Raw genomic sequence first — 15,083 nt, 5'->3', positions numbered from 1 at the left:
ATCATATTTTTTATTCAGTAGAGTGAAGAATAAATGGATGTTCATCCCATTTTAATTATACAGTTTTTCATTTTAGAATGTCAAGAAAAAAGAAAATGATTTTTTTTTCAGGTGCAGAGATAAAAAAAAAACCCTAAATTTTAAATTACCAGTTAGAATGTTAGAATGCACAAATCACAGTTTATAAAAGTAGTTAGAAACAGAAACAAATCTAAAAGCCAAAAACATGCACGGTAGGCTGTTATTTCATGATTAATACGGATGGACGTTTTCTTTTTTTTTTTTGTTTAAATATGCTTCATTAGTTTCGGTTCCCTGGAACTGGTGAAGGGGAGGGAGAGGCCCTGGCGCATGCGCACCCAGCACTGTTCAAAGGTGAGGTAAGGAGGAAACGGCGCACTCAGATAATGCTAAAGTTAGAGATACCTGCGTGAACTTCTGTCCGCAGTGAATTTACTATAAATATATAAATATATACACTCAAGATAATGTCTAAAAGGGACTTCATCCCACCGGGTGAGTAGTTTTTATCTGGAGAGTGGGGATTTTTTTACACACCGCACTGTTCTTAGTTCTGAAAAACTTTAGCTAACGTTAGCTAGCTGGCTAAGCGAGATGCGTGTCATAGCGTTAGCTAGTTAGTTAGCTAACCTATAAAACACAAGACAGCATAAGTATACAGCCTGAATGTAGGTTTGTATTAAACCCCTGGTACTCAAGCTAATTCTCTACTAGCTACATGGCCTCGCTGCCTAGTGTTGGGTGTTTTATTGTTCTTTTGGGGTTAAGTTACTTTTATTTCAGTCAGTGAAGTACCTAGCTTAGTTATTGTTCTGGCTGGCTCTTTAGTAGCATTGATTGCACACCGTTTTCAAGACCGCGGCGTTTCAAGGCTGTAAGTTAAGTAAGAAATGTTTGAGAAACACTCCTCCAGTGCTAGCGTTAGCTATTGAGGCAGACACTGGCAGTGGTCAGTTAGCGTGTGAAGAACGTGTGGGTTTAGCCGTGTTTGTTATGTAGCATATGTTTGAATTTGCCTTGATTTTTTTTCTGTTTTCCCTGCCTAGATTACCTCCGGATGCGAGAAAACGTGCGCATCATGCAGACCCATGTAAGTATGCCTTTAGCCACGTAGCTAACAGAGTAACTTAACTCTCCAAAATCACGCTGATTATCCCTATAACCTCAAACCAATGTGGTCCCCTACCATAAGTTGTTTAATGGAGTTAGATGGATAAACTGCACTGCCTGACCAAAAAAGCAGCTACCTGGATTTAACTAAGCCAATGATCTGGGGTTGCTGCAGTTGGTCAGGTCTAGGTTCAGCATGAGATCAGCTGACCCCCTGAATATACTGAATGATCAGGTTATTCAATCAATAGATTTTTTTTCTTCCTTGATAGCACAGGCATATTCCAATATGATTCATCAAATTCATTAGGCTGGAATTGTGTAAGAGTAGTTCAGGGAGCATGAGATCATTTTCACATTGCGTGTTTTCTCTTGCTGTCATACATGCTTTTTTTGATCCAAACTTTTCTGTTTGGTACGAACCAAAGTAGCAGGTGTGAAAGAAGCCGCAAACCATGGTCCGGACCAAAGGACCAGAGTTTGGTCCAACCAAAAGAGGTTGTGTTTGGAGCTACTGAACCATGGTCCAGTTCATCTGCAATGTGATTTTTTTTTTTCTAAATGGTTAAGACTTTCAGACCAATCAGAGGAAGCTGAGGCTTGTAGTAGATAGAGTAAAGGTTTTTTTTTTTTAGTTTGCTCTCTAATCTGCAGTGTAAAACCAAATGTAGCATAATGTAGTAAAGACACCAATCTTGGTGCAGGCTCTGGTCCGGACTTTCTGGTGTGAAAATACCCTTAGTCAGTTCAAGTGGTTTAATATGTCCTATGTTTTTCAAACATGTACATTACTAAATTGTGATTGAGATCTGTCCTTCTGATGTAAATTTAACAACCATGAAATCTTTCACAGGAGGCAGTGGTGGACATAATCCATGGCAGAAGTGTAGGCTATAATCTGTTGGATGCATTTACATATGGACTAGGTAAGATCTCCACTCGAGTACGATTTAAGTTGTATTTGTCTAGTTGCATAATAGCACATTTTTTTAAAGAATGAACTCATGAAAACGCTGTCCTCTAAAGAAAACTGCTGTTTGTCTGTACAAATCTTATACTCAGATGTTCAATCAGCTGTTTTTGATTTATTTGCTGTAAGATTTTATTTTATTAATTTTTTTATTATATATAAATATAAAATGTTAGTTTGACTTACAATAAATATTATTCGTATTGCAACTTTGGTTATCCCAGTTTTAATAGTACTGTCAGAGTCTGTTTCTTGTGTTCACTTAACTGTAAATTTTGTTAACAATTAAAAAAAACCATTGGGCAGTCAGATGGAGTCGGCTATAAAAATTGATTGGTGCATCCATATGGAAAATAAATACATAAGTCTGGCTTGAGTTTATGATTATAACCAGGCTATCACAGATTTAGGTTTATTAAAAGGTGTGCTTGATTAATCATTGTGGGTGTAATGATGTTGAAGGTTTGTGGTTTTCTGTTCAGGTCACTGTTCAAGTCATGGGTTTGATAAATTCGGTATAATTAGGGACAGGGACAGGATAAATGTTAAAAATCCCTAAAATGCATAACCTTGATATCTTGTCACTGATTGTGAACTGTGCAGGGTACGGTTTGTTCTGCATAGAACTGTAGAGTCCCTCCCTTAGGTAGTCATAACAGCATGTACTGTGAAAACATTACATCAGCATGTTTGAGGTCAGTTAAAACTGCATACAGATATCTTTCAGTAAATATAGTGTGTCTTCCAGATTTTTATCACTGTTCAGTGCTAAAGATCTTTTAGTCTATTTGTAATTGCTACAATAGTTCTGCTTAAGTTTCAGCAGGCAAAAGTTTAGGTGAATCCAACTGTCAATCCAAATTTGTTAATTATCTGATTGAGTTACAAGGGCAGGCCCTTTTTATTTGCACATTTGCCAATTGGTGTTAATTATTTCCTTCAGAAAAAGAGATCACTTAAACTGTAGTTTGATGGCTTCTTTTTAGGTTCAGATCTAAGAAATATGCTTAAGTAGACCAATTACCTTTTAACAGTGCTTTTATATTCTGTTTGCTTAAAGGCCAAAACTCGACTTGTTTGTCTTTTTAGGTCTAGGTAACTACCCTTCAGAGTTTGTGGAGTATGTGGAATCTTCAGATGATGATTATAATGATGATGATGATGATGATGATGACCATTTTGGCAGCCAGAGCAATAGATACTGTGGTTTCACTCCAAACTTTCTGGATAGAGGAATTCCAAAAACACTGCCTGCAATAGCCTTTAGATCCGTCAAAGGTGTTTCTCCAGAGGTGAGTACTGTATGCATATTAGGGGTGGGAATCACAGGATATTTCACGATTTATCACTATATGTTGCCCTCAACAACAAATATACCAAGATGCTGTGAATTCTTTACAGTACTTTGTGGTATCTGTGTAACTGAAGAGGATTAACGACTCCTAAATAAATAAATAAATCCCGGCAATTATGTATTTATTGGTGTCAGTTTCACAGAATTTGACAACCAATATTTTTTTACCACAGGTTACTCTATTCATTTAATTAGTACCACCACATGGAATAATGAAGCTTTCAATATATCTGTGTGGCTCAAAAGAGCTCATGTATAGTTTTTTTTTTTCAGGAGGCTGCAAAAAATGCTAAAGAACTGGTAGATGAAGAGGAAAAACTTAAGATGAAAGCAGAGAAAAAAAAACAGAAGAAAATGGTAACGTATTAAGATTAACTCTTAAATCTTGTCCCAGAATTTGAATGTTGTTTAAGGTGCAAATCTTTTCTGTTTTACAGAGGCAGCGTGAAAGAAAACGGCTTGAAAAAATAGAGAAAGAAAATGCAGATAAAAGCAAAAAGGTAAGGTAAAGTCCATGGAAATGGACTATATGTGGCCATCATAGGCATGCTTGAAACCATATATTAGGTAAAATTGAAATAAAATAACTTAAAATGATTCATCCCTTTTTGCTGTGTTTGTGCAGGTTAGTACTGCATCAGAGAAGCCTGCAGAAAAAGAGTATAAAAAGAAGAATAAAACAAATAACAGTGCACCCGTACCTCCTGAACCTGACCCTGGCCCTCAGACCCATGAAGCTTCTGAAAACAGTGACTGTTCTGATGAAGAAGATGATCAGGAGAGTGTAACTGAGGAACTGGAGGTTGGTTTGTGTTTACATAGTGAATCATGTTCATATCCTGTATGATGATTTCCTGTGAGTGTGTAAATGTATGTGTTTCAGGAACTAGATATGAACAGCTGTTTTGTGACAAATGCAGCAGCCATCGCTAAGCGCAAAATAGAACAGAAACCTAAACCTGACAGGAAAGACAAAAAAGAAGAGAATCTCAGGAAACATGGGGCAATAAAAACAAGAACAAAAGAGCCCCACAATCAGGTTTGTTTGATCTTGTGTTATAAGATATGGGAAAAAAAGTGCAATTGGACATTAATATTAAGTGACTGGAACACCAACATTTTTTTATCAATTTACCTTCAGTTAAACTAAAGTTCACTTAAAGTAAAATTACTGAATGTTCTTTTTCTCTATCCTAAACAGACTCATGAGGAGAAGGAGTCGTCGGGAGAGACAGTTGACTTTGTCACAAAGAGCCTGGTTCTAGCAAGTATGTTTGGTTGTTATTGTTGCAGTTAGTTATAGATTAGTGCTGGGTGATAAAGTAAAATGGCTATCACACTATTTGACTAGATTTTCACATTAAATGTTAATACAGACAAACAGCACATACAGACAAAATGCACCAGTAGAGAGAAATTATCCATATTCCATATTCGTTAGTGAATTTGTACTTAAAAATTGCTGTACTAATTACACAAATTACTACAATGAGTCAGTTTTCAGTATTTTAGTTTAAAGCACTGTCATTTTTTGACACATTAAAGCAGTTTGTGTGTCACACTATTACAAAATGTATAATGATACCATAAACTATTATCATACAGCCCAACCCTAGTTTAGAGATCAGTTGTTGTTTGTGATCCTAACAAAATTTCCCCTACTTTTATTTTCAGCAATGGGAAACGATTATGCTGCAGCAGGCAATTTGGAAATGGCTGTGATGTATTTTACTGATGCTATTAAACACAATCCTAAAGAGTTTAAGTGAGTATTAACATTGTGTAGCAATGAATGTGTGCACAACATTTCGTATATGGTATTAACATAGAACAGTGTTTTTGCATTGTTATTTTGAGATATTTGAGATATTGAGAGATGTTTCTAGGGGAAGAGTTTGCATTAATTTGATAAGTCACACATAGTACATAGAGGTCTGTCACATTATGTTTGTAGATTTACTTTATTTGTTTAAAAAAATGCAAATATTTTTCAATTAAAGAAAGCAACAGTCTCTAAGATTTTTACTTTTAAATTGAAGGCAGTAGTATTCCTGAATTGGTAGAGGACAGAGTACTGTAGTTAATGGTATCAGTGTTCTGACACGCAATCCCTGCAACATCTAATATATTCAGTCTAAAAACAGAGTGGACTTTTTTTTTAAACAAATTAATCTGCAGGTAGTTCAAGGTGGTTTGTTTTTTCAACAATTTAATATAATAATGCTTTATTATGCTGTTATGTTTCAAATTGTCATATTGTCTACATAAAATGTCATCCTTTAATTACAGTTATGTTTGGGACTATGCATATTGTCCAAAGAAAAATGATGAATTATTACAACATGTCTTTTTACATGCATCACTTAAGCTCCTTCTGTAAAAGGATGTCAGTGATTCTTCAGTCTAAATAAATAATGCTCTGGTTGTGTCTGACAGGTTGTTTGGAAATCGTTCCTTCTGTTATGAGAAAATGCAGCAATATGAGAGAGCTTTAGCAGATGCGGATATTGCTCTGTCATTAAGCCCAACATGGATTAAAGGACTCTACAGGAAAGGAAAAGCACTGGTTGGACTTAAGGTACTGTTAATGGTTTTGTTAAATTCATATTAAGTTAGTTACACCCAATAATGAAGCACATGGCAATCTGTATTCTGTAATTCAAGTGTTTTAAATGTCTGCTTTCTTTCATGTTTTAGAGATACTATGATGCTAGTCTGATCTATAAGGAAGTTTTAAAGTTGGACAGCTCCTGTACTGACGCTGCTCAGGAGCTGATGAGGGTACAGATAATGCAGTTAATGGTAAGTATGTTTTTCTTATGTCTGCATATTTGTTATTAAACTGCACAATATTATATAAACAGTATACTTCATTATGAGGAAACTGTTGAATGCATCACATAATATATAACAGATGAAAAGAGAACCTTTTTTTACGCCACTTCATAATGCACACACATCAAAAGGAATGACAGATTTAACTTGTCGCAACACAAAAAAAGCAAGCACATAATCTGGGTAGAGCATGTGCTTTGTTGAACAGGTTCTAATCTGTTGGACACCCAGCTGTCCCATGCTAGCAGTTCAGCATCAGTGCAACATTTGAAACATTTGTGTGTGTCTGTGCCTACTTAATTGGTATAGGTGCAATGTATTAAAGGAAAGTTCATGTGAGAACCTGTTTTAAAATAGGGTTTTATCAAGTTAAACGTTTAAGTTGGAAGCAAATACTTTTGTTCTTTGACTCAATTAAAGGTCTAAAGGGACTTCTACTTTTACTTGGGTAATATTTTCCCCTTTGGGGTGTCTACTTTAAATGAAGTATATGGTTTCCTTAAATACAAATTAAAATACAGTGTGGAAAATAAGTATTTGAACACCTTTGAAAATTAATTTTAATATTTGGTACAGTAGTATTGTTTGTCAATCTAAAGTATTTGCACAACAATACTACATTTGAAGTGAGTGCTTAAGTTCAGTGGAATAATATGTTTGTATGTTGTCTCGACTGTTTTGTAACCAGTTGCTTTGTCTCTCTGTTTTGCTCTTAAAGGATATGGGCTTCACTCGAGAGCAGAGTTCAAACGCGCTGATTATACACGGAACCGTAGAGAAAGCCTTAGAAGCTCTATCTGGCCTGCAGGGTACGACCATTCTTCCTTAGATCCATTGTGCATCCTGAGTCAGCACATGGCTGCACCCTAGTCATACTCATCTAATCTTTCTTTACTTTGTTCTGTCTATCCCTGTAGGCAGTATTGTAGCTAGCCCTGTGCCTGCAGAAGAGGAATGGGAATTTGCAGAAAGAAAGCAGCCTTCTAAAGTCCCACTCAGAACAGTCTCTCAGAACCAGCCTAGACCCAACACAGCAGTCATGCCCACTCCCCCGTAAGAATGTCTTAATTTTCATATTTATTTGCATGTACACTACTACTTATTTTGCATATAGTCCTATTATCAGCAGTTCTCAGTCCTCTGTCTAAATCTGTGTATGGCGGCAAATCCAACTTAAGGATGTTTTTGGGCTAATAATTGGTTGTTGGGACACCCTGCTCAATTGTGATGCACAGCTGGAAAACATTATACTAATAAGTGAGCAAAAAAAGGAGCACAACATTCTAAGTTAGTTTAGTATCTGAAGCATCAGTAGATGTTGGCTTGCTTACATGCTCAAAATGTCCATAAAGAAACAACTGTCTTTAGAGACCTGTCAGTCTATTGTCGTGTTAAGGAAGGAAGGCTACTCGATGCGAGACATTGCCAAGAAACTGAAAATATCTAATGCTGTTAATTACTCCCTTTTAAAAGGAAAACAAACTTTTTCTAACAAGGACAGAACGAGTGGGAGGCCCTGATGCACAACTGTGCAAGAAGACAAATAACTTAGTGTGCAGTTTGAGAGAGCGACGCCTCACAGGCTGTCAACTGACAACTGCACTAAATGGAACCTGTCAAACACCAGTATCAGCATCAACGGTCAAGAGGCGACTTCAGGATGCTGGACTTGCAGAGAAAAAGCCATACCTCACACTGGCCAATAAAAAGAAAGACTGCAAATGGGCCAAAGAGAAAAGACGTTAGACACTGGAAGATTGGAAGAAGGTGTTGTGGACAGATGAGTCCAAGGTTGAGGGCTTTGGATCAAACAGAAGGACATTTGTGAGGCACAGGACCAATGAAAAAATAAATGACCAATGCCTAATGCCATCTGTCAAGCATGGTAAAGGCAGTGTGATGGTCTGGGGATGCTTTGGAGGTGATAAAATAGGAGATTTATACAGAGTAGAAGGGATCTTAAAAAAAGAAGGCATTTTGCAATGTCATGCCATACCTGGATAATGACCACAAAAACACCTCCAAATTGTGTTGGTAATATTTAAGAAATAAGGGTCAGTCGCAATTCTGACTGTAATGGAGTGGCCAGCAGAGTCTCTGGATCTGAAACCTATTGAGCTGTTGTGGAAGCAGCTTGATTGTGTGGTACAGAGGAAGACTGCATCAAGCCAATCCATGTGGTGGGAGATGCTACAGGAAGATTACCTCGAAAAAGTTGACCGCTAAAATGCTGTAGGCTGTAATTGCTGCAAAAAATGGCTTATTTGATGTAGGCCAAATTTGAAATACATTCGAATCAATTTTTCCTACTCTGACAATGATTGCATGTCCTGTTTATTTGCTTTATTTTAAAATCTTAAGTGGGTTTCAATGGAAACCCTGAAAATTTCACTGTAATCCCAGACGTTTGAGCGGTAATGTATGGACAATTCTGTTTGTGTACGTGACTCCAAATATAAATCTTTGTATGTTTTATTTATTTATTTTTTTCTCCCTCTACCAGAGAGCTGTTTCCCATCTGGGTTGGGGACTTAGTGCCTGAAATATCGGAGTCAGAAATCTATGAGCTGTTCCGTGTGTAAGTTGACTTTAACATTGTTGTGTTTTTAAAGCAACATTTTAAAGCCATTTTTATGGGTTCTTAACTGGGATGCATTGAAGGGCACACTTTTAGGTCATGTTTAGGTCATATTTGTGTCAATTGTTGCTTATCAGATAATTACAGCAACTTAGCTGTTAGGTGGAGGAGGTTACTAGTGTTGTGTAGTTACCGGTAATAGTGAATGAACGTGAGCGTGGAGTAGGGGAAGGGAATGAGCCCTATGTGCAGTCCCAGATATTAAGTGTGGGATTTATCTTTATATAAATGTATGTGTGAATTCTTTCTTTGCATGTAGCTCTTAGTAAAGTTCTCACTACTTTTCATGATGTTCCTGAATGAATTTGATCATTATTGCAGTAAATTATGTAATCTATAAAGGAACAACTTTAAGATTGAATTTTATAATATTATATTTGACATGTTTTAAACAGCTTTGGACCAGTGTACAGTGTAAAAGTACTGCGGGCAAGACGCTGTGCTTTTGTTAACTTCACCAGCAAAGATCACAGTGAAAAAGCCATCCGAGAAATGCATGTAAGTGTCTGGTTAATCATATGGCTAAAGATAAAAAAAAAAAATAAAAAAAATGTAAGAAAACTTCACATACTTGATTGCTTATTATATAAATTTAATGTTGCCTTAATTTTTTTATCTTTAAAGTCACCAAAACAAAGTTTAAAAAAAAGCATTTAGTCTGGGAACTTGTCAGGACTGAGAAAGGATGTGACTGTAGTGTAATATTTGCATGTGTTTAGCTCATTTGTTTGTGTCTGGGGTGCAGGGTTATGCTGTTGCAGGGACTACTCTTGTGGTGCGCTATCCTGACAGACTCCACTCACATCTTGGCGCATCCAAAGCTGCAGCAACAGATACTGCAAAAGTTAAGTGAGTAAATGACCCTTTCAGCTCTCCACAAGAACTGATGCTAAACTTGTGAACTACTAAGCTTCTTAGTCTCAAGGAGTTACCTATACAGTTGTCAGTTTTGTTTGTTTTTGTCACATGGACATGCTAGCAGTTATGGGACAGGAACTGCACAGTAAGAATTGGGTGCTAATATTTTTAGAGTTCACCTGTTTGATCTTGGGTTGAGTAACACTGAATACTAAAGGCACTAAAATAAGAGTTTAAAGAAAGTGTAGAGTGTTTGCACACTTTCAGTTAATATTCTGTGCTACAATGATGAATGAGTGATGCATAATGCTGGATCACAATGCTGTGCCTACGGTCTTGTATGCTGCTCTGTTTGTTGGAATATATTGCTTTCTCTGAAAAGAACGTGATATTTGTTTAAAAAAAAAAATCCCGGAGTCTGAGCGAGACAGATGGGTAGGACAGTCAGTTTTTGAAGCTGTGTCAGTATTCAACATTTTTCACTCCACATTGTTCCTGTGTGTACAAGGAATATATTATATAAGCCATTACCACCATGTGTGGTGGGCTGGTAAATAAAATCTGGGGTTTAGCAAGGGTTGCTTCTGGTTCTTGGGTCTTTCACTCTGTAGAACACCCATTTGAGAGCAATCAATAGCTGTAAATTACTATTTTCCTTTTCTTAAAAAAACAAACAAAACCGTATTTTACTATAAAAGGTGTGATTAAACAAGGGTTAAATTTTGTGTCATAGACAGTTTTAGCCACACACGTGACTCCTTGTATTGAAGAATGTTGAATACTGAAACAGCTTCAAAAACTAAATGTCCTACCTATCTGCCACCAACCATCAGGCCTTGCTCAGACTCCAGTAATTCAGTCAGCCAGCCTCACTTACAAGATGGCAACTTGCACATCTTTGGGTATTCAAAAGCCATTCTCAGGGAAAATACTTCATGATCAGTTTACATACTGCTGTCCCATGATACATACATACATGCATACATACATAAAACATTATTATTGAATTGCATTTTCATGTTAATACTGTGCTTTACTCATAAGATTATTGTTTTTCTTCCTTGGTGTGCAGTAAATTGCCTGACGAGTGTTATTTCTGGAGGACGACAGGCTGCATTAAGAATAATCGCTGTTCCTACAGACATGTGCCGGAGCACAAGGGCGTTGATCGAGCCAAAGCTAAGTTTTGATTGAGCTATCTGATGCAACCAGAGAAACTGATGTTAATCCAAGGATCACAATTATTCATATTCTATCTCACATTGAGTTAAGAGACCTAATTAGTGTGTACACAATATACATACAGGGTGAATACACTAAAGTTTGCAGTACCCTCTTTTATTTCAGAAACAAAAGGGAAAATTACATATCTGAATATTCCAGCAAGCATTGGGTTAGGGGGTTGGGTTATCGTCTTTTAGGCTGTGTCTGGGACATGGCCGCCATCTTAAAAGGTGCCATATTTTGTTTCTGAAATAAAAGGTTGTCCATCAATTTTTGAGTCACCCTGTTCATACCTCTACGAAAGGAAGAATTATCGGTAATGGATGCTGTTTTGCTGAGATGCCCAGATTGTTTCCTTGACTGCAACAATCAGTATTGATTTAAAGGCCAAAATGTTCATGTTTTGTTTGATTTCATCTTGATGGCCTTTTCAACTGTGTGGGCCAACTTTGATCCATATACCATATTTGTAATCTCCATTTTTTTCTTTTAAAACAAGTTCTTGAAACAAACCTACATTCTGTGTTCTTTGCCATCAGTAATTGGATTAAAAGAAAAAAAAGCTCCCTGCAGATGTTTGAGTTCTTGTGCTTTGAATGTTGCTGACTTTATTTTTCTATGAACATTTGGTTTTAAATACAATTTGTCTTAAACATTTTACTTTACACTTGTATGTCTTAAATCAGAGAATGTTTTGACCTGTTAGTCTTGATTAGGCTTTGTAAAGGTTTTCCCCTTGTTTTGTATTCCAGTTTTCCCCCCTCCTCGTCTCCTCCGGTGTTGTGATTTTATTCATGGTTCAGGAATATTAACCCCACTATAAACAAGTGAAAGACTTTTTTTTTTTTTTTTTTTTTTTTTTTTTTTTTTTTTTTTTTTTTTAACCAAGTGTCATAAACATGTCAATTGTAATTTTTCATTTTGTTTAATAATTATCAACTTTATGTATGAACCATGTGCTACCCCTTTTCATTTAATTACACAAATCAACACCTTAATCATTGCTGCCTCTTTATTTAATTTAATTTTAAGTTATGACTCGAATGATTGAGCTAAACTTTTGCTGTGTCCTGGCACCTATTTATTTCTTTTGGAGTGATGTTTTTTTTCCCCCCAGATAAAGGGTCTCAAAGGACCGTAAAAGATTGCACATTAGACACAAAAATATTGTTACTAATTCTACACCAGGAGAACACGATTACAGATAATTAATTACAACTTAAAGGCTGTTTTTTTTTTTTTTTTTTTTTTGTGTGTGCTTCTCTATATTTCAAGTTATTCAAGTCTGAGTTAATACTAGCAAATTAAGCTACTTTTATTTACATAGTGTACAAATTCAGATGGCTTCAGATAGAAACAGGTTAACTTTGGATACAAATGAGATGTTTAAATATGGAAAGCTCTGATATTTAGTGAGTAAATGTGTAATATATTTGGAGACATTTTGAATGTGTGTTTTTATATATATATAGTAAAACATACATTTTATAAGACTTTTACATTTTAACTGTTTTAGTGATAATTTAATGTAGTTAAACGGGAACAAATACAAGACCATTGATGATCTCCCTCGATCTGGGGCCCCACGCAAGATCTCATTAGGTGCGGTCAAAAGGATCAGGATAACAATGAGCAAAAATCCCAGAACTGCACGAAAGTACCTGAAGAACGACTTGCAGAGATCTGGGACCAAAGTAACAAAGGCTACCATTAGTAACGCACTATACTAAAAGGGACACAAATGAATGAAAAGTGTGAACCTTTACTGAACACGAGCGACTGGTGGAGCAATGTAGAATTTCAATAGGGGAAACTCAGACATCAGTAGCTCATTCAATCATAGTAAATATAAAGACGAGTCCGCGCTAAAACCAGGATTAACATTGAACTGGTGTTTGAAATGTGGAGAGAGCTCCGTGACCTGAAAGGGTTTCAAAGGCAAGAGCTATTTCAGTTGTCTTTTACTACTAGCTTCTAACAAAAAAAAAAACAATTATTGACTTTAACAAAGTGAGTGTAGCTGCTGTAGTTAGCTTGCTAGATACTATAAATTCAGTATGATAACACAGCAGGGGAGACTGGATGTTAAACCACTTTTATTATTGTCCAACAGTGAGGCTACGCTTAGCCGCAGGATAGTATATAACAATAGTCTGTATAACAATATAATTAGCTACAGTCTAACTGACCGTCTGTTTACAACCTAATGCTAGTGTTTTACCAGCTGCTTAGTGAAGGCAACTGCTTATTATTCTCATGATTGCTCATCAAAGAATGCCTTTAAACTGCATTTCGCCATACTTAGTTTTCTAGCTGTTTGTTGGATGTAATTGCGCTCTACGTAGTGAGAATATTTTATCTAAAATGTACAAAATATTCTTTACAATAACAATACTATTTCACACTGCTCTTTATTTACATTAACATGCATTACAAACACAATCCTTAACTAAACATTGCAATATGTACCGGATACAAATACAGTATAATATACAGTAATTACATTGATTAAACTAAAAACTGTATATAATAACTTTCTTACATCCTCTGAACACATTTCTCTCTGACTTAGCGCACTCTCTGGGTGAACTTAACCTGGAATCAGATTCGTCCACTCTGAAAAGAGAACGCATCACACCCACCATTTATAATGATTCTTCCGCATGGTTGGTGCAATTACCCATTCTCACCAGAAAGGGCCCCAATCCCCCCAAAACATACAGACATCAGCTTTAATGTGAGTTTTGAACTTAGTGAAGAACAAATTAGTATCAGTAGTGAATGGTACATAATTATTTAGTTTTAAAGTGTAAGTATTATTTTGTTTTTAAACTGAAAGCAGAAGCGTTTCTGAGTGGAGAAGGGATAACATATTGTGTTTTATGGTACCAGTGTAATGGAACAACCATTCCAGCTAAGCAAAATATATTCATTCTAAAAAAAAAGCCTTTAAAAGAGGATCCAGCTTAGTTTTACTGAACGCGAGCGACTGGTGGAGCAATGGAGACTTCAGAAGGGCAAACTCAGACCTCAGCAGTGTTGGGCACCTTACTTTGAAAAAGTAATTAGTTATAGTTACTCGTTACTTCTCCAAAAAAGTTACTAACTACTAGTTACCAGTAAAAGTAACTATGGCGTTACTTTTTTTATTCGCCCGTAAAAGAAAAAAAGAAAATCAATTATGTATTTACTACTATTATTAGAAAGAAAATAAACGAAAATAAAATATAATTAACGAATTAAAAAAAAAAAAAAAACGAAATTCTCCACACAACCAAAGAAAATTACTAAATGTCGTCTGGGGATGAACGTCCTTAACGTCCTTAAATCGGAACTTGGCCTGTCCATGGTCAGTGTTGTGCGTGAGCGAGTTTAAAAGAACGAGCTCATTGAACACGCTCATTTGAACTGAACGCAACACATATTTTACTAAAGAACTTGAACATGAATTAGTTCACAGTATGTGTCATGAATGGCAGACATCCCTGTAAATGAACATTGGCTAGTTAATAACATACTGGCAACGACGCGGAGAGCAAGCGAGAGAGAGAGGAGCAACAACGCTGAGAGCACGGAGCGTGAGGGCGGGCGAAAGAGCAGGAGGAGCAACGACGCGGAGAGCGCGAGGGCGAGAGAGATACAGAGAGAGAGAGAGAGAAGTGTGAGAGAAAGCGCTGCAATAAAAAAAAATGCTACTGGAAGTGATGGCACGGAGACAGACACCGATTCTCCTTATGAACATTTTCATCACCTGGTATGAAACCCACAATTGCAGTGTCATGAGCAAATGTCTACAATGAGCCGTTTCAAAGAACGTATAGTGTGTAGTGTGAAAAAAAGTATTTATTTGAATATCTCACGAAAAAAGTAAAATGAACTGAACTTTGAACTAGTTCAGAATTAAAATTGTGAACTTTGAACGTGAACTGGTCACTTTGAGCATGTATGAACTAAACTTGAACTAGTTCAGAAAAGCTGTGAACTGGCAAAACACTGTCCACTGCAATCACTGAATTGATTAGAGCACGCAAATCGTCACAATTGTGCCTCACTTCACCATGCCAAACCATGTA

General features: G+C 36.4%; 1 protein-coding gene across 3 annotated transcripts; it reads left to right on the top strand.

Annotated features, from left to right (window-relative positions):
- Nucleotides 1–340: 340 nt before the first annotated feature.
- si:dkey-33c12.4 (uncharacterized protein LOC560112 homolog) lies at nt 341–11,893 on the top strand. Of its 3 annotated transcripts, none has more exons than XM_049481475.1 (18): nt 341–375; nt 1,068–1,111; nt 1,985–2,057; nt 3,191–3,393; nt 3,729–3,812; nt 3,893–3,955; nt 4,081–4,257; nt 4,339–4,494; nt 4,648–4,723; nt 5,130–5,220; nt 5,892–6,033; nt 6,153–6,257; nt 7,009–7,099; nt 7,208–7,343; nt 8,794–8,868; nt 9,324–9,426; nt 9,674–9,777; nt 10,859–11,893. In XM_049481475.1, exons 2-18 carry the CDS (start codon nt 1,079–1,081, stop codon nt 10,974–10,976), a joined length of 1,830 nt encoding a protein of 609 aa, XP_049337432.1. In that variant the 5' UTR covers nt 341–375; nt 1,068–1,078; the 3' UTR covers nt 10,977–11,893. The 3 variants fall into 3 exon arrangements, with proteins under 3 accessions (XP_049337432.1, XP_007236470.3, XP_007236471.3); XM_007236408.3 differs by having other exon boundaries at nt 365–516; XM_007236409.3 differs by lacking the exon at nt 341–375 and adding an exon at nt 382–516 and having other exon boundaries at nt 4,657–4,723.
- Nucleotides 11,894–15,083: the final 3,190 nt, after the last annotated feature.

The sequence above is a fragment of the Astyanax mexicanus genome, chromosome 7 (genome assembly GCF_023375975.1).
Source record: "Astyanax mexicanus isolate ESR-SI-001 chromosome 7, AstMex3_surface, whole genome shotgun sequence".
NCBI lineage: Eukaryota > Metazoa > Chordata > Actinopteri > Characiformes > Acestrorhamphidae > Astyanax > Astyanax mexicanus.
Note: the sequence above shows the minus strand (reverse complement) of the source record. Positions and strands in the feature narration are given on the sequence as shown.